The sequence below is a fragment of the Rhinolophus hipposideros genome (genome assembly GCF_964194185.1).
Source record: "Rhinolophus hipposideros genome assembly, chromosome: 14".
NCBI classification, from domain to species: Eukaryota; Metazoa; Chordata; class Mammalia; order Chiroptera; family Rhinolophidae; genus Rhinolophus; species Rhinolophus hipposideros.
The window spans coordinates 16153974-16181544 of record NC_138060.1 but is presented as its reverse complement, the minus strand read 5'-3'; the positions used below and the strand labels follow the sequence as shown (position 1 = coordinate 16181544).

At 33.9% G+C, this 27571-nt stretch overlaps 1 protein-coding gene across 1 annotated transcript in view; it reads right to left on the bottom strand.

The window, feature by feature from the left end:
* DNAH12 (dynein axonemal heavy chain 12) overlaps nucleotides 1-27571 on the bottom strand; it is a 175544-nt gene that overhangs the window by 118590 nt on the left and 29383 nt on the right. Inside the window, exons 12-20 of the mRNA XM_081072623.1 lie at nucleotides 24712-24890; nucleotides 21465-21600; nucleotides 11904-12029; nucleotides 10857-10991; nucleotides 10329-10522; nucleotides 9549-9792; nucleotides 3804-3989; nucleotides 2444-2644; nucleotides 515-709 (exon numbers count right to left, since the gene is read on the bottom strand). Coding sequence (XP_080928749.1) covers nucleotides 515-709; nucleotides 2444-2644; nucleotides 3804-3989; nucleotides 9549-9792; nucleotides 10329-10522; nucleotides 10857-10991; nucleotides 11904-12029; nucleotides 21465-21600; nucleotides 24712-24890 — 1596 coding nt within the window. The remainder of the gene's footprint in view (nucleotides 1-514; nucleotides 710-2443; nucleotides 2645-3803; nucleotides 3990-9548; nucleotides 9793-10328; nucleotides 10523-10856; nucleotides 10992-11903; nucleotides 12030-21464; nucleotides 21601-24711; nucleotides 24891-27571) is intronic.

The window sequence follows — 27571 nt, the reverse complement described above, 5'->3', positions numbered from 1 at the left end:
GTATAAAAACTACATAATCTGTCTTTCAACATTAGACTCACACTCAACCTGGTACTATACTCGTATTCACTAGGAGATAGATACACACAGCAAGTGAGACCAACTGTGAGAATTGCAGATTTCTTTTTTCCGTTCATTCCCAAGCATCTAATCATTGAATGGACTGTCAGGTCACCTATACTACCCATCCTCTCTCTCTTGCTTTATCCGTTTTATTTTATTTTACTATTTATTTTACAAGGAGGGGAGCAGTGAGTATATATCGTAGAAGTGAGTTAAATGTATCTCTGAAGCAGTTCCACTACATAGAGTTATAACCAGTGTATCTTATGAATTGATAAGTAGAATTATTTTAATGCTTTATGCTTTCTTATATTTTTTTCTGAACTTTCTAGTTTTTATACAATTAGCAGATTTTGTTTTTGTAATCAGAAAAAAAAAAGCCAAATGCTTTCTTTAATAGCCAAACATAAAGGTTCCCCTTTATTTGTAAGAGAGAAAACAAACACTTCACCTTTGGATCTTTTGCACAAAATTTCATGATATCCCTCCAATGTCTGTCTACTGTCTGAAATTGACGTCCTTCTTCTGGCATCTGTTGCATGATATCCTCAGAACAAAAAATGGGCTCCAAGTACAGCCACTGAGCTTGTACTTTTAACCATTCATCAATCGTTTCTTGTATTCGAATCAAACGGTCCTCCCAGGCCTTAATTAAAAGCATAGTTTACTAAATTCCAGTTATTAAAGACAAAATAATATATTCCAGCAAGGGATATTTATTTTAAATTTACTGTTATTTTTAAATCAATGCACAGCAGCTCACTTATGAGTGCTTCACATGGGTTTAGAAAAACTCTAGGAGGTCTGACGTTTTCCTAAATCTTTGGAACTCACAATTGGAAATGACTACTTATTTAGACCAATTTCCTAATTCCTAGGTAAACCATCCCAAGTCCGAAAAGCATCCGAAAATATATCCTGTTCTACATCAGTGGTTATCAGCCTAGGGGCTATCCTCCCCCACCACCCCAAGGGACATTTGACAATGTCGGGAGACATTTTCATTTGTCACAACTGACAGGGTGAGGGTGCTACTGATATCTAGAGGGTAGAAGCCACGAGTGCTGCTAAACTTCCTACAATGTACAGGACAGCCCCCACAACAAAGAATTATTCAGCCCAAAATGTCTTTAGTGCCGGGTTAAAAAACCCTGGTCTACATCAACACAATTTGGAAAACAAACTAACTAACTAAAAAAAGTCTCCTTACTCTCAAAGGTGTAGAATCAACAAGATATTTCATTAGCTGAAGTCATTTGTGTAATCTCTCTTTGATTCCTAAATATGTGGCCTAAGATTCTAATGTCAAAAGAGATTAGGCCTCATATTTTTATTGTTTGTAAAACTCTAGGAGAGCTTTTAAATTTGTCTTGTAAATTCTCTTTGTTAGACAAGCAACTTCTGCAAAAGACATAATATCTTATCAGGAAAGTCTAGGTCAGCCTGATTGATGGGAAAATATGCAGCATTATGTCCTTTTGGAAGAACACAATTCTTTGTCTTCTCCAAATATAGAGAGGCGACGTATTTCATAAAAACACTATTTATACTTAAATTAAAAGTAGCCTACCATGGTTTGAATTCTAGCTTTGCCATTTATTAGCTGGGAAAACTTGGGTAAATTCCCTATCCTCCTATGCCTCAGATTCCTTATCTATGAACACAGATAATAAAAGTACCTAACTTGAAAGTCTGTTATGGAAATTAAATGGGTTAATAATAAATGTAAAGCCCCTAGAACAGTATCTGGCACATAGTTAGAAATCAATAAATATAAAAGGGGGAAAATCCATTTGTTGTTTGTCTTTTCCCCATTATATATAGTCCCCAGGTAGAATTTTGACACTACCTATGAATATTAGTTATTATAATTTGTTTGCTTTCTGTATTTACCCACATCAACTATAAGGATATCAAATAATCTTATAGTCTCAAATATCATTTGTTTTTCCTCAAGTGTGAAATAATTCATTAACTATTCCAAAAGACCCTCAAGCTAGTTGTTCACAAATATAATTAAAGCATGGTATATAGAACTTCACTACATGGTACAAAAATATAACATGAAACAGAATCTGGTCTGTCTAAAGCTGGAATAAATAACACGAATCATTTCCCTTCCAAGTCACTCACTGTCACTGGAAATTTTTAAAAATAAAGCATAATTTGTTCTTTTCAAAATTATTAATGTCTCAGATATGTTCTATATATGAACATATATGTTCTATATATATGTTCTTATGTTCCACGTTAATTTTTAAATATCTGTTCCTGTATTTCTCCAAAGCTCTCCAACAAACTGACTTATTTCCACTAGAGTATATATGTAATAAGATTGCAATTTTTTATAAATGACCAGGAGCTATTATATTTAACATACCTTGATCTCTTTTTCAAATGGTTTGATGAAAGGTGAGCCTCTCATTGTCTGAGTTTTTATAATTTGATCATCAAGGAGAGCCTGAATCTCATCTACTGAAGAAAGAATACAGACGCCAGTTTCACGATATAGACTTATATGAAAAGCAATATCTTCCCAAGTTCCTATCATTGTATGCATGGCTTTCTCTAATGAAAATTCCTAAAATGGAGGAAACGAGAAAGAATGGGATGGTGAAGAAAGAATCTTATTTACTATATTTATTTTCCCTCGTGAACTCAGTAAGCATTTGATGCATTTCACAGTTTAAAAATAATCTGTGGCTAAACAATTTAAAAATTCCTAAGGAGAACAATAATGTAGTTTAAAAAAATTCACTTGCTATGAAAACATGGATGGATCTTGAGATTATGCTAAGCTAAATAAGTCAGACAGAAAAAGTCGAGAACCATGTGATTAGACTAATATGTGGAATATAAAACTGAACAAAGGAACAAGACAAACAAATAAAGAAAAAAAATCATAGACACAGACAATAGTTTAGAAGTTACCAGACTTTAAGAGGGGAGAGGGGTGGCAGGGATCAAATATATGGTGATGGAAGGAGAACTGACTCTGGGTGGTGAACACACAATGTAATATATAGATGATGTATTACAGAATTGTACACTTGAAACCTATGTAACTTTACTAACAATTGTCACCTCAATAAACTTTAATTTAAAAAAGGGATAATTTCAGGCCAATCTCAATTCACATATATAGATACAAATCTTTATATTAATATCTGTACATAAAAATTATTGCACATTTATCATAGAGGGTTTATTCCAGGGATGTAAAAAGTTGATTTAATATTAAAAATTGAATACTATACTTCACCATATTAACATATTTAAAAAACTACTGCTGTCAGTATTAAAAGAGACAACAGAATAAAATACCTGTTGGACTTCACCTGAAGTGGCCTTTCTCCAGTCTAAAGATGCTTTCTGTGTATTTCAAGAACCCTAGAGGGCTATACTTATTCTGCTAGAACACACACACATCATATGCCACAGACACAAGCACCCAGTATTCTTAATGGAAAAATTATATATCAAGACTAGCATATCATCCACGCATATCAGAATGTGGCAGAATTAAGAAGAGGTCAAAGAAGCCATTTCTAGTCTGGATTCAGGACAAGGAAGTAGCATAGAAGCACACACTTTGTGAGAGAAGAAAAGAGTGGTCTCCTATCCCGTTTCTCCATCTCCTCCAACTGCTATCCAGTACTATACATACAACCACAAACTATGATTATTTGATTAACAAGCATCAAATGAAGTTTTTCAGCAGATCTTCATTTCATATTTACCTTGCTTGCACCTGCACTTATCACTTCAAATTGTTCCAAGTACGGTGCAAGGCTTAATCTTAAAACTTTTCTCAGAGTAGTTCCAGAGTCTGGAGTCAAGTCATAGCCTACAATTTCTGATATCTGCTTCCAGTGACGTGTTCTCAGTCCTGGATTGCATAGGATGGAGACAGTAGGGATATTTTCCTAATGGTGAAAATATAAATGATAATGAGTCACTCATTTGACTTTCATACACATACATTTAAAATTATTTAAGATATTTAATGAACCAAATCAAAATCCCAATAAGATTTGGAGAGGAAGAGAAACTAACAAAATGATTCTAAAGGTCATCTGCACAAATAAACATGTAGAAATAGCCAGAAAAATTTTAAGAGTAATAAAGAATAGGGCTAAATGTTCTATAAGATATTAAAGTATAAAATAAAACTATGGTAATTAAAATTGTTGCATTATTAAATACAAGCTGTTACATATGTTAAATGTAGAAATAGATAGTATAACATAACATAATATTAATATATTGTTATCAGCACACATACAAATAACATTAATGGGGAAAAAGCCTGCATCAAAATGCCAAAATGTTACTTTTGTTTGGAAATGAAAATTAGATATTCAACAAAAACACTAAGTTCATCATTCTTGATTCTGACATTAGAACATTTTTTAAAAAATCAGGAACAACATAAGCATACTCATTGTTACTACTTCTAATCAGCATCGTATTGAGGTCTCAGCCAGTGAAGCAATTAATATAAATAAATAAAAGATATAAGGAATAAACATTTTTTTAAAATGATATTGTTCACAGATTATTGTCTATTTATAGTGGTGGGACATTAAAATAACATAAAGAAATTAAATAGAATTTCTATATATCAGCCTCAGATATAAAACATAATTAACAAAGAGATCAATTTACAAATGCAACAACAACAAAATAAAGTGCCTAGGGATAAATCAAATGATAGCTGTGCAAAGCTATTTTGGAGAAACTATATAATTTTAAAAGATGTTAAAGAAAATCCAAATAAAGATAAATACCATGCACTGATAGATTCATTATTATAATAGTGACAAAGGGTTATTATACAGATTATAAAAATTTCATAAATTAACAATAACAACAGAAAGAACAACCAAAACAATGACGAAAAGAATCATAAGGCATAAATAAGCATTTCACAGAGAAAGAAATATGAAATGCAAGTAGAATGTAAGTACTATGAGGGCAGAGATTTTTGTTCACATGACTATAAGTAGGAAAATTAATAAATTAGGTAAGTAAGCAATAATATATAGCAGTGAAAATGAAGGAACTATAGTTACACCAAAGAATGTGGATGAGTCTTAGAAACAAAATGTTGAGCGAAAAAACAATCAAGATGATACTTTTTTTATGAATTGTCATATACAAATTGATAAAACAAAAAAAGCAAGAGAATTACAAACACAGAATTTATGACACACTTACCTTTAAGGGATATTAAGAAGATAAAATAGGAAAAGAATACACAGAGAAAAGCAACAGTATTGATAATCTTACAATTTTAAAGTAGAGGGAAGGGTTCATGGGTGTTCATTTTCTTGTTATACTACATAATTCATATATATGTTGCATATATTTTTTGAGTATTAGACATAAAAAATGTGTTAAGAAAGAAAGATAAAGAATACTTATCTTCTTCCCAATCCAATTCAAAGCCCATTAAAATCACACTCTGGTTACCTTCTTAGTAAAGCCTTATCTGTCCTTCAAACGACAATATTAATTGCTCCATGTCCTATTCTCTCACAGGATACTGCTGTCCTCTACCTGAAACTTTCTTCATTATGCCTTGTATTACAACCAGTTTCCATAGCCTATTTGTCTTACCATGTTGTACTCTCCCTAAGGGTCAAAAGTCAATTTGTGTGACATGGACAATAAAAAAAATCGAGCTAGAAGACTCTAACTAATGTCAATATCAAAGCCAAGTAGAGAAAAATAAATAAAAGGTATTTAAGTTGGAAAGGAAGTACAACTATCTGTATTTTCAGATGACATGATCTTGTATATATAAAATCCTAAGGAATTCATTTATTTAAAAACTGTTGATAACTAATAAATGAGTTGAGCAAGATTGAAAGATACAATATCAATTTACAAAAATCAATTGTATTTCTATAAACTAGCAATAAACAATCCAAAACTGAAAGTAAGGGGGGGAAATCCCACGCATAATAACATCAAGAAGTATAAAATAGTTTGGAATAAATTTAATAAAAGAAGTACAAAACTTATACACAGAAAATTACAAATTGTTAGAAGAAATTAAAGAAAAACTAAATAAATGGAAAGACACCCCATAATCATATAATGGAAGAATGTATATTGTTAACATAGCAATACTGGTGAAATCAGAAACATAGAGGTATGAGAGGTCCCCCTTGATCTCTTTCTTTGAAGTTACAATATGTTGAACAACTGTAATTCAACAAAGGATTCCCTGTGCAACACAAAAACAAGTCTGAGAGATCAGCGTATCAAATATCTGAAGGTGGGCAAATCAGGGCAAACAGGAGTAGGAAAGGGAGCAGTGCAGAGGTGGGGGCCGTGAATGCACCCCGGAGCAAACTGGTCCAAGCAGAGGAGAGGATTGAGATTTCAGATACACTCTCAGTGGCCCTGACAAACCCTGCCTTAGTGATTAGCATATAACATGGCTGAAGACCTTGGGGCAAAGACTGAATACAGAAGTGTGATAACTGTCGTCTAACATCCTTCAGTGCCAGGCAGGAAAAAAAGCCATGGAGCCAGGCCACTTCCCCCTACCCTCACAGAGCTCACCTCCTTCACACCCTCCTAGTGCTAGCGGGTGAGCCCCAGAAGAGGCTGTAGCAGTGTCAGATTAAAAAGCAGAATATCAACAGTCCTGAGAACTGGAGACAGAGTTCCTGAGTAGCAGGGGCACTGTGGCTAATTCCAGAGACAAGAAAGAAGCGAGATGGGTGAGGCAGCTGTAGTCTGGCAATCACCATTACTTGGAGGAGAACAAGGCCACAAACACACCAGCCACCTCTCTCAGCCTAACACTCCCCTACCTTTCATGGCTGATTCCAGAGGGGGCAGCCAGGACTGCTGAGGCACACAGCTCTGCATCTGGCTATACGGTCAGCACAGGGATTTCAACAACTCAGAACCCTATTGCCAATCAAATCCTCCCAAAGGGGCAGTGCCCTGAGACCCAGGCGACCTGGTCACAGAGGAGACACCCACCTCCACAAGAAATCTTTCACTAGAAGCTGGAACAGGGCAATAGAAAATAAAATGCTCCAGTGCTACCTACTGGAAAACAAAAGAAAAACCTCTTCATATCAACCTGCTGTAGAATTCATTCCCGTAGATACCCAGGAAGAGAAATAATACATTAATTACCATGAATAGCAAAGGTAAAGAAAATGAAAAATCTCCAGAAAATAAACTTAAGACTGGAAATATGTGACTTAAATGACAAAGAATTCAAGATTGCAGTTCTGAAAAAACTCAAGATGCAAGAAAACTCAGATAAGCAGTTTAATGAACTCAGAAATAAAATCAATTTTAAAAATGAATATGTCACCAAAGAGATTAAAATTTGTAAAAAGAACCAAATGGAAATTATGGAGCTAAAGAACTCAACAAAAGGGGCGGCTGGATAGCTCAGTTGGTTAGAGCACAGTGCTCTTAACAACAAGGTTGCCAGTCTGATCCCCACATGGGCCACTGTGAGCTGCGCCCTCCACAACTAGATTGAAACAACTACTTGACTTGGAGCTGATGAATTCTGGAAAAACACACTTAAATAAATCAAAATTTAAAAAACAAGCAATTTAAAAAAACTCAGTAAAAGGGACGAAGAATGAAAGAGTGAGCTAAGAAAATAGGGCTGAATAGATGGAAGAAGGAATTAGTTATATCAAAGATACAAACTTGGAAATGATGCATATAGAAGAGAGAAGGCCGGCCCAGTGGCTCAGGCAGTTGGAGCTCCATGCTCCTAACTCCGAAGGCTGCCAGTTCGATTCCCACATGGGCCAGTGGGCTCTCAACCACAAGGTTGCCGGTTCAATTCTGGACTTGGAGCTCGGAGGGCAACGACTTGGAGCTGATGGGCCCTGGAGAAACACACTGTTCCCTAATATTCCCCAATAAAATTTATTTTAAAAAATAAGAATCAAGTCCAAGCATTTAAAATAAATTAAATAATTAAAAAAAGAAATGTTAAGGGGACTCCTTTAAGTAGGAAAAAAAGATAAAATATATGAATAATGCAATACCTTTGCATAAGCTGCCTAAAAGACACTCATGTTAGATTGAAAGACACACACAGACTGAAAATAAAGGGATAGAAAAACGTATTTCATGAAAATGGGAATGAAAAAAAAAAAGCTGGGTTAGCAACGTATACCAGACATAACAAAGGCTATAACAAGAGACAGAAGAACCCAACAATTCCATTTCTGGGTATTTATCCAAAGAAATTCAAAATAATACATGAGGGAACGGGTATATCCACATGTTCATTGCAGCATTATTTACAATGGCCAAGATATGGAGGCAACCTGGGTGTGCATCAATGGATGAATGGATAAAGAAGAGGTGGTACATGTATACAATAGAATACTACTCAGCCATTTAAAAAAATTAAATTTTGCCATCTGTAACCACCGACCATGAGACTTAGTCTAAGTGAAATAAGTCAGAGAAAGACAAATACCATATGATTTCACTTACATGTGGAATCTAAGAAGCAAAATAAACAAGCAAACAAAACAGAAACTCAGATTCAGAAAACATTTTCATGGTTGCCAGATGGAACATGGGTTTGGAGGATACGTGAAAAAGTGGGAGGGATTCAGAACTACAAATTGGTACTTATAAAATAGTCATTCATGGGGATGTAAAGTATTGCATAAGCAATATAGTTAAAAATACTGTAATAACTATGGTGTCAGACGGGTACTAGATTTATCAGGGTGATCACTTCGTGAGTTATATAAATGTCTAATCATTATGTTGTATACCTGAAATTAATATAATATTGTATGTCAATTATAATTGAAAAATAAAAAATTATTAAATGAAAAGAAAAATCAGACAGCTCATGGAACTTCAGACTGCTAGACGCAGACAGAACAATGCTCAAAATCCCAGCACAGAGTTTGTACTCTGAGCATGTTGACAGTGGTGGAAACTGGGCACTACCATTAGAACCCGTGTCACTACTGCCTTGGGAAGTTGGATACAATACTAACTGTCACAAAACTGTTACTATCCTCTATAAATGAGGTGACTGAGGCACAAGAGGCTGTATATCTTGCCCAAGATATGCCACTACCAAACACAGAACTGTGATACAAACCTAAGTAGTATGACTCCAAAACTTTCTCAGCTGTTACCCTGTGCTGCTGCTCTTAGTACAAGTTAATTGGTCTGTCTTAGTTATTTTTTCACCCTCTTTTTTTCACCCTTACAATGCTTTATAGCATTGTAGCTAGTCAGTATAGTCTATTATTTTGTCAGGAGATGTTATATGAAGGAATTGATTTCGATGACAACATCAGGAAAAAATGAAGCACAAATTGAGTAATAGACCAAGTGTTGTTCTAGATTCAACTTTGGTCTTGCTTCCAAATCTCTCTATTTCTCTTCATTGGCACTTGATGATGGAATAGTTCTACTAGGGTTTTCTAAAATATCATTAACTGTGTTTATACCTTAAAAACTTTTATCTGCTCCATTACTGTAGAGCACATAGTAATAGTAGGATTATCTTTAGGTTGTTCTTCAATTTTCTCTTCTCCCAGAGATCGTCTTTTTGCTGCCTTTCTTTGTTCTTGTATTTCCTTCTTTTGCTTCATTTGGAAAAATTTCAGTGTCTTAAAAATCTCTCGGGAAAATTCATCTACATCAGCTTCCATGCTTTCTCCATTAAGATCCAAAAACCCTCCATCCATCCACCTAAATTGAAAAAAAAAATAATTAAACTCAGAGACTCTGGAATTTAAAGGGGTTTTAGAGATTCTTTAGGCTAGGTCTCTGATTTCACAAGAGAAACAATTGAGAGCAAGAGTAGTTAAAATCACACTGATAGAGCAGATAATAGAGAGACAAGATTAAAACAATCATTTCAACTATGCTGCAAGGCTAAAAATATGCATCAGACTGTAAATGGATGACTAACAGTACCCAAATAAAATGCAGATTTGACTCCATATTTTTGATGTGAACATTAGTCAGATTAATTAATTACATAAAAAATGAATCAACTCTGAAAAACCCAAGTGATACTTTTAGGTACTATATTACTAAGCTAAGGTGACACCTTAGAAATATTTGATGCTTCTCCTATATGCTACTGGGTTCTCTTTCAAATGAGCAGATAAGTCCTACTTTAAACACTTAGCCAACAACACCAAAAAAATCAATATACATTCATTCATTTTAGAATCTTTTCACATCATTTGCTTAATTTTTATTACATTACCAAAAATTACCGTTTTTCTGTTCGTTGCCACTTCAAAACTAAATTAAAAAACTTTTGATAGGGCTCAATGGTAACTTTTAATTTATCCAGTTCAGGATATTTTGTCAATTCCCATTTGAAAAGTTCCTCTTCTTTATTAATAAACTGAACTGCTTCTTCAGATTCCTGAATACGTTTCTGTAGTTGTCTTACATCGATGACATACTGAAAGCAAATAATTTCTTATCTTAAAAAATATCCAAGTAATGTTAAAAATAAGATTACATGATACTGCATTGGCTATGTCCTTGCATTTACATAACAACTTTAAATATCAGCTTTACAACATTACTATGATAGAGAGCAAAAAAGTATGGCTATATCTTAGAAAATTAAGTCACACAAAAACTCACATAAATAGTCCCAGTCCCAGGCCTATCAGTCAGGCCCCTGTTTGCCATAGTAAACACATGTTTTTCTATATTTTTAAATGTATGCAAACATGCCCTATGTGAATCTGTGAGCCAGCCACAACTACGGTCTTACGTATTGATCAGACCTGATGCATGTGGTCCAGTTCTGCAAATTCTGTAAATTCTTCCATGCGGCGTGATTCCTTTTCTATTTCCAAGATTAGTTTCTCTCTCTTGACTATAAGCTCATTTTCTTTTTTATGTTTAGCATTTTCAATGAGCTTTTAAAAAGACAATATAATCATGTTAATTATTTTGTTACAAAGGAGTTATCAAATCAGAAATCTGAATGCTTTGTATAATAAAAACTATTACAGAAGTAAAAATGAGTGCAAAAATAATACATTGACTGACACTAAAATGCAAAAACTAGTAAACTACACAAACAATTTTTCCTAGATCTCCAGTGACTGTAACAACTTTTATTTATTAATCAGATACTTTAACAGATTCTGAGATAATAATAAAAGCTACCATTTATTGAGCACATGCTATGTATCAAGAACTATTAAACACCTTACCTACATTTCAGAGATGAAGAAATTTAGGCTTATAGAGGTCAAGAGGCATGTCCAATGTCATAAAATCATAAAACTAAAAATTCGGATTAGAACTTTGGTTTATCTGACTTAAGTCCATGCTTTAAACTACTATACCATTTTACTTCCAAATTTAGGAGAAACTGGTTTACGTTAGGACTTTTTCAAAACCTAAACCAAGTCTGATACAAAATCCTGCTACTTCTTATCTCTGTGATATTGGGCAAGTTATTTAATTTCTCTGAGACATTTTTCTTATCTATAAAATGGGAAAAATAAGACTACCTGGGATTTTTGTATTAAATGATTTAATAAATGGAAAACAGTTAGTGCAGTGCTTACTATTATTTTTATCATCAACTTATATAATAGTTCTGACTTCTTTAACTTTAGCCCCACTTCTTACCAGATCCTGTGAGTTAAGCCTAACACCCTGTCTTAAACCTGCAGAGCCATAAATGTTGCTAGCCGAAAACTCATATTGACACAGTTACTTTTTAAAGATAGATGGCAAGTATGCATGAAAATTAAATAAACAATGTGCTTAAAATGTCAATGTCAGAATATAAAATTCATGCTTAAAAATACATTTACCTCATCATTTTCATCAAAGATGGGATTAATTTTCCAAGGCCACATAAGGACAGTTGAATTTAAAATTAAATCTTCTTGAGGAAATAGAAATACATCTAAAAAGTAACTCATTTGGCGTGTGGATTCCTACAAAAAAAACTCTACATATAATACACCATATAGAAAATCTAAGGCAATATGAAACAAAGAGCCAATAATAATTTCTAATATTCTTTCAAATTTCAATTTGACTCAGATTATTAACTGATAATTAATATCACCCAAATCACATGGGTATTTCAATAGCGCTAGGATTTTTTATTTGCCTTCATACCACACAACTGTAAATTTCTATACTGAAAATAAAGCTTTTAAAAAGTTTTTACTTGCAACTGATTTAACATAAAGGTACTCTTGGTCCTCCTTGTATATGACTGAAAAAGGTAATCAAATATGCAACTTTTGTTCAAGAAGATTTTACTTTTGATTTTAAAGGATTTTATAGTTTTTATTCTTATTTTGAATCTTTGATGACAAAGATTTTAGCATCTTTAATTTTGTTTTGCATCTTAAATGACATTACCACCTTTTTACCTACCATTAACATACAGCAATTGTCCAGAAAGACTGTAGGGGTGAATGGCAAAGGAAAAAAACTTGGAATTCCATTAGTTTTACCTGAGTAGAGAAGTTGAATATCTTTACCTCCTATAGTATTCATTGATCCATATGCAGTGCTGTAATTTTTAAGAACTGAAATAGAGACTCAAAGGCTAATTTAAGGTTTTTGGTTTGAGATATAATATGATGTATAGGTATATAATGTATATATATGTAAGTGCAAAATATATATGTATTATATTGCATGTAGAGATATAACTTTAATAAAAAGTCATTCGTGTAATTAATTGTATTAACAAAGGAGAAAAAGTGTTTGATCATCTCAATAAATGAAGAAAAGTATTTGATAAAATTCATCATCCATTCATAATATTTAAAAAAAAATACTTAAAAGAAGAGAATTTAGTAATCTAATAAAGGTACCTATTTAAAAAACCTACAGGAAATGTCATACGTAATTGTGAAATCTTAAAAGCTCTCCCTTTGAGGTTGGGATCAAGATGACTGCTATTCAACATTGTACTAGAAGTCCTAACCAGTCCATTAGCAAAGAAAATAAAAGTTTTGGAAATATATCTGATGAGGACGAAACCAAACTCTTATTATTTGCAAGTTATATAATTGTATATGTAGACATTCCAAAAGAATCTTCAAATAAACTTTTAAAATGTAAAAGATAAATAAATAATATATAAAAATTTTAAAGAAAAAATTTTTAGTTAAAATGTCCACACTACCTAAGGCAATATATAGATTCAATGCAATCCCTATCAAACTATCAATGACATTTTTCACAGAACTGAAACAAATAGTCCTAAAATTTATATGGAACCATAAAAGACCCCAAGTACCCACAGCAATCTTGAGAAATAAGAACAAAATGGGAGGTATCATGCTACCTGACATCAAATCATACTACAAGTCTATAGCAATAAAAACAGCATGGTGCTGGCATAAAAACAGAGGCATAGATCAATGGAACAGAAGAGAGAGCCCAGAAATAAATCCAGGCCTATATGGTCATTTAATCTATGACAATGGAAGCAAGAATTTACATTGGGGTAAAGACAGTCTATTTAATAATGGCACTGGGAAAACTGGACAGAATCATGCAAAAAACTGAAACTGGACCACCCGCTTACGCCATATACAAGAATAAATTCAAAGTTGATTAAAGACTTAAATGTATTATCCAAAATCATAAAACTCCTAGAAGAAAATATAGAGTGTAAATTCACAGACATTACCCTTAGTAATATTTTTACTGATATGTCCACTCGGGCAAGGGAAGCAAAAGAAAAAACAAATATGTGAGACTGCATCAAACTAAAAAGTTTTTTCATAGCAAAGAAAACCATCAATAAAACAAAAGGCATCCTATTGAATGGAAGAAGATATTTGCCAATGGTACATCTGATAAAGAGTTAATATCCAAAATTTAATTAAAAAAACAACTTATATAACTCAACACCAAGAAAACAAACAACCCAATTTAAAAATGGGCAGAAGACATGAAGAGACATTTCTCTAAAGAGGACATACAGATGGCCAACAGACATATGAAAAAATGCTCAATGTCACTAATCATTAGAGAAATGCAAATTAAAACCACAATGAGATACCACCTCACTCCGGTCAGAATGGCTATCATCAATAAATCAACAGGCAGGATGTGGAGAAAGGGAACCCTCATGCACTGTTGGTAGAAATGCAGATTGGTGCAGCCAACATGGAAAAGAGTATGGGAGGTATCTCAAAAAATTGAAAATGGAACTACCTTATGGAACTACCAGCAATTCCACTCCTGGGTATCTATCCAAAGGAATCCAAAACAGTAATTCAAAAAATATATATACAACCCTATGTTTATTGCAGCGCTATTCACAATAGCCACGAGATGGAAACAACCGAAACGCCCATCAATCGACGATTGTTTAAAGAAACTGGTACATTTATACAATGGAGAATTACTTGACCATAAAAAAGAATAAAATCTTACCATTTGCAACAACATGATGAACCTAGAGAATATTATGTTAAGTGAAATAAATCAGACTGAGAAAGACAAATACTATATGATCTCACTTATCTGTGGAATCTAAAGAACAGAATAAACGAGCAAACAGAAATAGACTCAGAGATACAGAGAAAAAACTGATGGTTGCTAGATGGGGGGCATGAGGGAGAAGGTGAAGGGATTAGAAAGTGCAAATTAGTAGTCACAATATAGTCACAGGGATATGAAATACAGTATAGGGAATATAATCAATAATGTTGTAAAGATTATATAGGGTGCCAGATGGGCACTGGAGTTACCAGTGGGATCACTTCATAGACTGTGTTGATACCTAACCAATATGCTATACATCTGAAGCTGAAGTAGAATAATATAGAATGTCAACTATAATTAAATTTTATATATATATATATATATTTTATATATATATATATATATATATATATATATATATATATATATTCCCCACACACAAGATGTGGGGTACAGCATAGGGAAGATAGTCATTGGTTTTGTAACAGCTATATACGATGTTAGAGGGGTAGTAGATTGAGGGGTGCTACCACTTTGTGAGGGGTGTAAATGTCTAACTATTACATTGCTTTGTACACCTGAAACTAATAAAAAAATAAAAAATAAAAATTTTAATTAAGAAAAAATTTAGAGATTGATATAAATTTTATATAAAACAAGTTTTATATTATGTTATAGCCCAAAGTATAAAATAAATATCCATGAGTCCATACTGGCATAAATAAATGATTGAATAAATTAGTAAGTGTGAGGGAGAAGAGACAAATCTCCCATGCAGAAGAATTCCAAATAAGTGACATAGGTACTCCATTCTAAGGGAGGAGAACATAACTCCCCAGTTCTTAAGTATGGGCAGCATATAGTGACTTCCTTCCAAAGAGGACAGTATAGAAAGGGGAGAAAAAGAGTGGAGAGACCGATAAACACTACTTCAGCCTGGTGATCAAGGTCAACATCAACTATGGTAAGTCATGTTGATAATACGCACCCTTGATATCATGTGATGGAAAAGGCACTTTACTTTTGTGATCCTTCTCCCAAAACTCTACCCTAGTCTAATCATGAGAATAACATCAGATAAATTCCAACTTCTCAAAACTTGCAAGGACATCAAAAACAAGGAAAGTCTGAGAAACTGTCAGAGACAAGAAGAGCCTAAGGAGACATGATAACTAGATATAATGTGATATCTTAGATAGGTTCCTAGAATAGAAAAAGGACATTAAGTAAAAACTAAGGAAATCTGAATAAGCTGTGGAGTTTAGTTAATAATGTATCAATATTGGTTTAATTGTAACAAATGTTCCATACTAATGTAAGATGTTAATGAGAAAGGAGTGTGTGTATGGGTGTGCACATAATATGGGAACTCTCTGTACTATCTGCTCAATTTTTCTGTAAATCTAAAACTGTTCAAAAAAATAAAGTCTATTAATTATACAAATTAATTGTATTTCTGTACTCAAGTAATAAAAAGATGAACACGTTTAAACTATAATTTAATATAACATTAAAAGATATTAAGTACCTGAAAATATATCTAACAAAAGATGTGCAAAACCTCTACAGAGAAAATTATAAAATATTAACAGATATTAAAGAAGAGGTGAATAAATGTTTATCATGAATTGGAAGACTCTATATTGTACATGTGCTCATTCTCTCCATTTTTTAATGCACTTCTAATCAAAATCCCAACAGATTTTTGTGGGATGTGAAAAACTGATTCTAAAATTTATGTAAGAAAGAGGCGAATTCTCTAAGCTTATTATCAATTTGATGCAATCTCAATCAAAATCCCAAAAAGTTATTTTATGGAAGATGATAAGCTAAGTCTAAAATTTGTATGAAAATGCTAAAGGGCCAAGAACAAGAAAGAAAGTTGATGGAGTCAGAGGACATGCTCTACCGGATATCAATTTATTATTGTTATTATATTTAACCTGTTCTAATTAACTCAGTATGTTACTGATACAAGGATAGATAAAAAGGCCAATGGAACAGAATAGAATGTTTTAAAACAGATCCTCACATATATGGACACTTGATATTTGATAAAGATAGCATTGCAGAGCAGTGGGGAAAAGGATAGTCTCTTCAATAAATACATAAGTGCTTATATATATGGAAAAATAATTAAATTGGACCTCATACCGTTCACAAAAATAAAATTCCGGAAGAACTGAAAACCTAAGCCTGAAAAGCAAAACTAAATGGCTTTCTAGGAAAGGATACCAAAAAAAAAAAAAAAAAAAAAAAAAAAAGCTTAATGACCCTGTGTAGGAAAAATTTTCTTAAACAAGACACTAGCTATAAAATAATAGATTGTTCTACTTGACTGCATTTAAATTAAGAACTTACAATAGTCAAGATATGGAATCAACCAAGTATCCATCAATAGATGAATGGATAAAGAAATTATTTATTTATATATAAATAAGTAGTGTTTATCGGTCTCTCCACTCTTTTTCTCCCCCTTTCTATACTGTCCTCTTTGGAAGGAAGTCACTATATGGAATATTATGCAGTCATAAAAAAGAATGAAATCTTGCCATCTGCAACAACATGGATGAACTTAGAGGGTATTATGCTAGGTGAAATAAGTCAGACAGAGAAAGACAAATCCTACATGATTTCACTTATATGTGGAATCTGAAAAACAAAATAAATGGACAAACAAAACAGCAACAAATTCATTGATACAGAGAGAACATTTTGACAGTTGACAAATGGGAGGGATGTTGGGGACATGGGTGAAAAGAGGGAAGGGATTAAGAAGTACAAATTGGTAGTTATAAAAGTCATGGGGATATAAAGTACAGAATAGGGAATATAGTTAATAATATTGTAATAACTATGTATGGTGTCAGATGGGCACTAGATTTATCAGGGTGATCACTTCATAAATTATATAAATGTTTAATCACTATGTTGTACACCTGAAACTAATATAATATTGTATGTCAAATGTAATTGAAAAATTAAAAATTATTTAAAAATAAATAAAATTAGTAACTTCTATTCATCAAAAACAACAGTAAAAAGTGAAATTACAAGGTTAAGAAGGGATACTTATCAATAACATATTCAAACCTATTACACTGAATTATATACTTAAAATGGTTAAGATATTAACTTTTGTTATATTTTACCTGCTATGGGTTTTTTTTTTTTTTTAAATCTATTACAAATAAACAGGAAAAAGACATAATGATTGAAAAGAAAAGTGGGCAAAAGACATGTACTGGCAGTTCACAGAAGACACTAAATGATCAATAAGCATATGAAAAGTGTTCAAATTCACCTGTTTACAGGAAAATGTAAATTAAAAATACAGTGACCACCATCCAACCAAATGGCAAAATGTTCAATATCTCACAATAGGAAATATGTGTAAAGATATAAAATAATAGGACTGTTATACACTGCTGATAGGAGTATAAAATTAGAAAGAATTTTGCCTTAGCTAGTAAGGTTGAAAATAAGTATATCTTATAACACCTGAAGACACACATGTACATACACACCAGGATATATGTACAGAAATGTTCCCAGCAGCATTGCTATTAACAGCAAAATAGAAACAACCCAAATTTCAGAATAAAAAATTAAAATAATAAATATTGCATAGTTACAGAATATGGATTACTAGACGGCAATGAAAATAAAGTTAAGGAATATTATTAACATAATGTTGACAAGATACAAAAGAAAAGAAACAGTATGATTCTATTTACATAATAATCAAAATGAGACAAAAGTTAGCTATATTGATTAGGAATGCATATTTAGATAATAAAACTATAAAGAAGAGCAAGGAAGTGATTAAAAGTCAGGATAGTGTTCACAACCAGAAAAAGACAGAATGTGATGGGCTTCTGGGGCATTTGTTAGGTTCTATTTCTTTCCCTGGGTGATAATTAATAGGTGTTTATAACATTTTAAATTGTACAATTTATTTTTATGCAATTTTTGTATATGTTATCTTTCACATTTTTAAACAAAAAATTAGAGTACAATATAGTGAATAGGTATATAGTCCTGTGCTGGAGAAGGCATATGTATAATACTACATGGAGAAACTATAAAAGAAAAAAATTTAATCTATGTTATTTAAGGATGCACATGTAGTTTGTGGAACTTAAGGAAAAAATATATATGATTACTGTAGAAACCAAGTGGAACCTCTAGAGGAGAGAAGGAGATAGTAGTTCTGATCAGAAAGTCACATGCAAGTGACGTCATAGAAATGGCGGCAGCGAGACAGACTTCTTGAGTTCTCCTCCGGAACTTACACAAACTGAACGTCTACAACCCAGCAAAGGACTCTGCTCATCACACAGAACAGCTAAGAGACTCCTAGGAGGATTACTTGAAGGTGGGCAAACTGGGCAAGCAGGGGAAAAGGGAAGGGAGCCAGGGGAAGAGGGAAGAGAGCGGAGTGGAGCCTCGGCCCACATCTGCAGTGGCGGCGGAGACGCAGGGGGTCCCAGGACAGAACAGACCACAAAAGCCAGGAGGTGGGCTCTTTCCCTGTGCTCCACAGCTAATCTCTCCTGCAAAGAGAGCAGCATTTGAGGCAGTAACCTCAGCTGAGACCTCCAGCTGGGTCCTAGGTCGGACAAAGGACGTGAACACCATACCTGAGCCCCTCCCCCCACTCTCCCAATCCTAACACCCCACCCCCCCCACCCCATCCCACCCTACCCTGCCCTTCCAGAGACTCAAGATGGCCCCTGAATTGAGAAGTAGTGGTGTTAGATTACAGAGGAGCTGCAGCGTTCAGGATCTGGGAAGGATCTGGGACTTGCAGCTCTGACCCAGGGAAGAGGCTGGGAAGAGTGTTATACTGCTGAGCTGGGAGAGAGAGGACCCCTCCATCCCCAGCCCCCACCCTTTCTGGCCTGCCTAGGGCAGGGCAATTACAGCTTCGGAGACACTCCCAGGGATCAGCAGGAAGCAGCAGATGCAGCTCTGGGCTTTCAGCAGCTCAGAAATCTCCCGACAGACAGATACACACACACACACACACACACACACACACACACACACACCAAGACTCAGGAGACCTGGGCACAGGGCTGGCTGTGTTCTTCTCGGTGAGCATATGTGCAGCCAAGAGCAGAAACTGCACTGACTTTGTAAAAACTACCATCCAGACCCCATAGCCCCACTCATCTAGAACTGCAGTCCCAGGGTCTCTCTGGGCACCAGGTGACCTGCTCTGCCTGCACAATATGCAGAGGACTCTTTGGTACAGCAGAGGACAACCTGGTGATTACTTGGTGGGCTTAAACCAAGACTGGTGCTGCTTTTTTTGTTTTGGTTTGGTTTTGTATTTTTGATATTTTTGCCTGTGTTGAGTATGGGTTATCAGTTGTTTTTACATGTGAAAGTATTTGGTTTTTTCTTTGTTGGTGTTGTTGTTGTGCTTAGTGATTTGCTTTGTTCTGAAATTGCCTTACACCAGAGCCCAGCGCAAGAGGCACAAGATTTAACACACCCAGAGGCCAACTCCAGACCAAACCAGAGGGTTTGACCGACAAGTGACACACCCAGAGGGAATTGTCTACAGGCACAAGAGCCCATAGAGGCCAAGCCTCATTTGAGCGGTCAACCCTCACACAGCAGATCATCCACTGTGGACAGAGCCAAGTCTCACAACTAGTCAGCGTAGGAGTCAATCCCACCTACTGACAAGCCAAAAGCAATTAAAGCTCAGCTTTAACAGGACAATATACACAACACAGGAGTCACCTTTGGAGCATACGCACAGGAGAATAGGGAAGTGGTACAAGTCAAATATAAAGGACACATACTACATAAGATCACCCAGCAAAAACCAAGAACCCTAGGGGATCTACCTAATACATTGAAGCAAACACAGAGAGTCAGCCGGAATGGGGAAACAAAGAAACATGTCCCAAATAAAAGAACAGAAGAAACCTCCAGAAGTGGAACCAAATGAAATAGAGGTAACCAACGTATCAGAGACAGAGTTCAGAATACTGATGATAAGAATGTTTAAGGAGCTTAGAGACGACATAAAGAAGTATGTAGAAATCATAACGAACAACCAGTTAGAACTAAAGAATATGGTAACTGAAATAAAGAACACATTTGAAGGAAATACCATCAAGTTAAATGAGGCAGAGGATCATCGAGTCAGCGACTTAGAAGACAAGTTAGTAGAGATCACCCAAACGGAACAAAAAGAAAAAAGAATTTAAAACAATAAAGATGGTTTAAGAGACCTCTGGAATAACACCAGACGCAACAACATGCGCATCATAGGAATACCAGAAGGTGAAGAGAGGGAGCAAGGGATCGAGAACATATTTGAAGTAATAATGTCCGAAAACTTTCCTAACCTGGTGAAGAAAACCGACATACAAACCCAGAAAGTGCAGAGAGTTCCAACCAGGATAAACCCAAACAGGCCCACACCAAGACACATTATAGTTAAAATGGCAAAGGTTAAAGACAAAGAGAGAATCCTAAAAGCAGCAAGAAAAAGACAGCGGGTTACATACAAGGGAACTCCTATAAGACTATCAAATGACTTTTCTACAAAAACATTGCAGGCCAGGATGGAGTGGCAGAAGATACTCAAAGTGATGGAAAACAAAGGCCTACAACCTAGATTGCTTTATCCAGCCTGGCTATCATTTAAAATTGAAAGAGAGATAAAGAGCTTCCCAGAAAAGAAAAAGCTAAAGAAATTTATTACCAGAATGTCACATGCAGAGTACTTCTGGATGCTGGCAATATCATATTTCTTGACCTGGGTGGTGGCAATATAGGTGCTTATATTATTAACTATTTGTTTAACTATATGTTTTATACATTTTTAATATGTTTCTCATATTTCACAATAGAAAAACTTTTAAAATACATAAATTAAAAGATACCTTGATCCTTAAAACCAAGTCTTGAATTCCTATTGTCCGGGCTTTTTCCACATAAGATATCAGATCCATCATCTCTTCTGTTGTCTCAGGGACTTTTAATGCATGCTCTTTAATTGCTTCAAATTCACTGCAAATACTGACATAATACTTTGCTTTACTATCGTTATGGTAATTAATGCTGTACCATACTCAGTAAGTGTGTGTTATTATGATTAAAATAGGAACTTGATATCCTAAAAATAATTGGTTAATTCACTAAGATATATTAAAATATTTAAGCATAACATCTGATATAACTCAGCATATATCATACATCTATAAAATTAAGGCAATATTTTCATGTAAAAATTATGGTATATATATATTTTTTTACTGATCTCTTCAACTCTCTGAAATACCCAAATAAGCAGTGTAAAATGGAATAGACACTGGATCAGGTAGCCCTAAATCCAAGTCCTGCCTCAGCTGTTACTAGCTTCGTGAACTTAAGCAAATCTCTGAGTTTAGTTTCCACACCTGTAAAGTGAAATTACTAACATTCATCTTGGCAGATTGTTGTAATGTAATGTAATGTTACAGATTGCTGTAAATGAATGTAAAAGAGGCAAATACATAGCACAGCACACTATCATTTACTGGTAACTATAATTGTTAGTATAATCATTAGTTATTATTATTAGTGCCTCTTGTGAATAATGGCAGTATAGCAGGTAAAAAGATCAAACCTCTGTACACATTTTTTAAAATCTACAATTCTCTTAGAGTATCTTATATATGTAAGTATAAATATCCTATAGCCATCCTTCAACTAAATATACATTCCATAGAACTTATTCCCTGTGCTTTGCAATATCTGTATTGTCATGCCGATATCAGAAAAACCTCGTGCAAAAACAAAGTATAAACGAGGTAAGTGGTTTTAAAAATAAATTTAGTTCATGTAGGTATTTTATTTCTATTGTGTGGTAATTAAACCTTGTCATTCATTCATTTAATAAGTAATTGAGTATCTACAATATGCTAAGCAAAGTTCTAAGCAATGGTTATACAGCAGCAAACAGATCAAGTCCCTTCCCTTATAAAGCTTACATTCAAGCTGAGAAACAAAAGCACATAAATACATCACACAATGTGAAGTAGTAAAAAATGCTATGAAGAAAAATAAAGCAAGGTAAAGCGATAAAGGATGATGGAGTGTAGAGAAAGGGCCATTTTATATAGAATGGCCAAGGAAGGCTTCTTTAGGGAGGTGATATTCAAGGTAAGAAAAGAAAACAGTAAGTCATACAAATATCAGGAAAAAAACTTCCAAGAACAAAAAAATAGCAAGGACAAAAGCCTGAGGTAGCAATAAGCTTGGCATATTTTAGGAACGGCAAGCAGGCCAGCATGAATGTCAAGTAGAGGACATAAAATGAAGTTGGAGAGGTAAGCAGGATTGAGATCACATAAGGCTTGATAGCTAATTCTTGATTATCAAAAATTTAGGAGTATGTATTAACATGGATAATGTGAAAAAGACGTATGATCCTACTGGGGGTGCTTTCTTCTGCTAGAGAAGAATCCGAGTGCCTTGGGGAAAGACTGCAACAAAAGAAAAGGAGGCAAACAAAATGAGAACATGGCAGCTCAAGCAGATTAAACCGAACTGCGAAGTAAGCAAATTGCTCTTTAAAGATTATTAACTTATTTAATAAATTGTACTTAGTGGCACACATTTCCTCCTTTTCATGTTACTTATATCAAATAGGGAATTTAAATAGGAAGGAATTAATGCACTAGGTAGAGGAAACTTTACAGCTGCTCTTATGTCATGGGTTTATAACAAGATACAATCATTTTGTTGGAATAGAACTTTTCAGAAAAGTCACAGATATAAAAAATAAATACCAAAAAAAGTGATATTAATCAAATCATTTTTAGAATAACTATGGCATTGTCATTACTCAACAGGATTGTTAGAAATGGATAATCTAATACTTTACCATCTTTGATATCTTTTGTGCAGTATAATTTTGTACAAAGTGTGTCTGATAAATACTTGACTTCTGACAGTCATATTTTTTATTCATTTAAAACTACTGATGTGATAGGTCCCTATATTGGGTGCCTATTCTATGCAAAGCATGGTGCTAGATGCATTACAAATATTATCTGTGATCCTAACATTAGTTCTTCAAGGAGGGTATTTTTTTCATAGCTGGCACAGCAGAAAACTGAGGCTCCGTGACAGTAATTTGCCTAGAGTTATGAAACTAGTTCATGGAAGAGCCAGGATTCAAATACAGGTCTTTTTGATTCCAAAGCACTTAATTTTCTTACATTGCTTCTGGAAAAATAAACACAATAACTAATATTTTTTATTTATTTATTATTTTATAGCTAACATTTATTGAGCACCATGTTCAGGCACTGTTAGGGTGCTTTATATGAATATATATATTAGTATTAATCTTCACAAAAGTTACAAATTAAGATTCCTTTGGCCAGACAGGTAACAAATAAGTCAGATGAGTTGAATGATGAGTTGCTTAAGCACTGGGTAAACACACCAGAGGGCACATTCCTTGTCAAAAAGGGAAACGGCTTTTCAACTCCGGTCCACGGCAGGCCCAGCCCAGAAAGGCAGGGTCTTCCCACTTTTTCAAGAAAAGTAAGAGATTGGTTGGGGGGGTGCGGGAAGGGTGCGTGTGTGTGTGCGTGTGCGTGTAATCTCCTAATGTTGAAATTTTGATAGCATATTGAAAATTTGTTTAACAAAATAAAATGCAGTGTGAGACAAGTAAAATACATTGGCAAAACACATTCAGCTAACATAGCAGACCACAGGTTTATTCAATTTTATAGCCACCCTGCAAAGCATTACTGTCTCCATTTTACAGACGAGAAAGATAAGCCAGGTGACACAACACGTAAATATAGGGGTCAGAAATGATTGCAGATATTCCCAATATTAATGAAATTCTGTAAGTCTTTCCATTTTCTTGCAACCTGTATCCAAACACTAGTTTATTTCAATTTCTTCTTCTTTTTTTAAATCCTGGGTTGCCTCAAAACTAGTTTCAAACAATATTAAACAAAATAGAAACCACACCAACAGAATTACAAAGGAACCTCCTCAGAAGGCAGTTATGGAGAAAAAGTTGTAAGTATTTATTTATATTTTAGTCTTTTGTTTTTAAACAAGTTATTAGCAAAATATTTCTTTAGCTCTATAATTCTAAGTTTAGCAACTAATTGTACTTACCATTCATTTTCTTTTCTATGTTTTGAAGCTATATCATTTAATAATATGTTTGCAAAGGCTCTTGCTTTGTTTGTTAGGCCTGTCTTCAAATCTTCACAATCCAAATGCACCATAGGGTAATGAACCCACTGAGGCAAAAGCATGATTTCTGAGGCAAGACTTAAAAATTTTCCTATAACCTAAAAAAAAAGTTTAGAATTTTTAAATTCATCACTGATTTTATAGTACTGTATTACGGTGAAATTCTTAATTATATAATATAAATGCGAACTCATTTCTTTTGCTAAGTGACTAAAATTTTTCCCTTTTTTGCATAAATCTTTGTTTCATCTCTCCTATCACTAAGGAATTTTTCAATCTACCAGTAAGTATCTAATACAGTGCCATTACAGCATCAATATCTGTACATTCCAGAAGGTGAAATTTCTCTCAGTAACTAAAAAAAAAAAACCTATCCCCAAAGTCAACTCATCTCTGTTTAGAAACAAATCTATATCATGTGGCAATTTGCGTAGCTGACAAATACTTGCTTGTGTCATTACTAATGCCTCACTGAAGGTTCTAATTGAATCTTCAGAAAAAGAAATATAAGGAGGTTTTTGGTTTTGGTCACAATAATCCAGGAAAGAAATATTGTGTTCTGCCACTACCAAAGATCTAAAATATTGAAATGTATACAACTTCTTAATACCCAGACACTGGGATGATTGATTAAAATTAAACAAAGTAATAAACCACACAAGTTACACTTCATTTTGTGAAAGTGAAATATAGCTACCAACTTAGGGCAACTTTGACTTAATTTCACAATACATCTTTAGGGTTGCCTCTCTACCCTCTTACCCCATCTCCACTCTCCATCAAAAGGCCCATTTCTTTTATTTCTCCTTAAGGAGACTTTCCCTTTTCTTCCCTCTCTCTCAAGACTACTCTATTTTTCCATAGTCTCCAGTTTTCAATGTTTAAGGGAGCAGAGGATATTAATCAATGAATTCTAAGACTACACTGAGAGCCTGCTTGGTTCTTGGTAGCAAATATACCAAATAGAGAGTAGATAGAACTTATGGCACTAGAAAAGGGAGGATAGATGTTTTTCTACTCTCAAGTACCATCGTCCAGTTTTTCTGCGATGTAATTAACAGATATAGAAAAGAAAATGGGCTGGATCAAAAAAAATATGGCACACCGGAAACAATACAAATGTCCACTTGCAGTACACAGGATGGCATATTAATACAGGGAATGTTATGCTGTGATAAATTGATTATATGCAAAATATGGAGGAATTTTACAATCATGAGAGAGAAAAAAGAATACATATGATATCTCTCATATAAACTTATGGATAAAACTAAACTATATTATCTAAGGATGCATACATCGGTGGTAAAACTATAAAGAATAGCAAGAAATATTAGGATAATAATTAACAATAAATAAGGGAGAAGGTTATCATTGGGGAAAGGCAGGTGGGTGGCTTCTGGAGTGCTGCAAAGTTCCAATTATTAATCTAGGTAGCTGCTAGGTTATAATTACCTATAAGTCTGCACCATATGCTTTACATGCTTTTCTATTTTATATAATATATTTCACAATATATTACACTTTTTAGTTGAGTATTTTAAACATATAAAAATTGGCAAAATGTACCCATCATCCATCCAGCTTCAACACTTACAAAATCATGGCCAATCTTTTTTCTCTATACCCCTAGCCTCTCTCCTGTCCTATTTTATTTTTACACAAATCCCAAGAATGATATCATTTCATCTACATACATGTAACAGTTCCTAATTTTTTTATTTCCCCCAAATAGGTATACTGACCACAATTACAGTATATAAACAACTGACAAAAAAACTCCAGGACTGGATTAACTATGCCTAAAAGTAAATTTTTAAACAGTTACAGAAACCATCCAGAAATTATAATAGTCTAGAAAATTTCACAGAAAATACTAGACCTAAGGGAAGAATCACAGTAAAACCCAATGAAACACATGCTCGGCCTAGACATTTAGGGGTTATAGATAGTACAAGTTATAGCCAAGACCACAAAAAATTTAGCTGTTAGCTCACACATTTACTGTGGCTATTTTCTGCACAACATTATATTGAAATGTACGGTAAAATGTAAATTAAAGAAACTATACCATATCTGGTTTTGTGACAGCAATAATGCATTTATGAATTCATAATAGTTTTATAAACACATAAAAATGAAATAAGGTAAAAGTATGCATATTAGTAAAGTATATAATCATCTCAATAGATGCAGATGAAGCATTTAGTAAAATTCAACATTCTTTCATGGTAATAACACAAACTAGGAAGAGAAGATAATGTCTTCAACTTGATAAGGAATACCTATGAAAAAAATCTGCAACTAACATTATACTTAGTGATTTACAAAACTAATGCTTTCCGTCTAAGATCTAGAGCAAGATAAAGATATCCACTCTCACCACTTCTACTCAACATTGTACTAGCCAGGGATATTAGGCAAGATAAATATATAAAAGACATCCATATTGAAAAGGAAGAAGAGAATCTCCATTTATAAATAATATTATATTGTGTATAGAAAATACTAAGCAATATGTACACATATACACATAAAACTGAAAATTATACAAGTTCAGCAAGGTTGCAAGATATAAGATCAATATACAGAGATAAATTGTATTTCTAGATATTAACAATGAACAATCCAAAAATGAAGTCAAGAAAGCCATTCCACTTATAATACCTCCATATTTTAAAATATTTAGAAAGTAGGGTTCCAGTCAAGATGGCACAGTAAATTCTGTGCTTACCTTCTCTCATGACCACATCAAAATTACAACTAAACTGCAAAACAA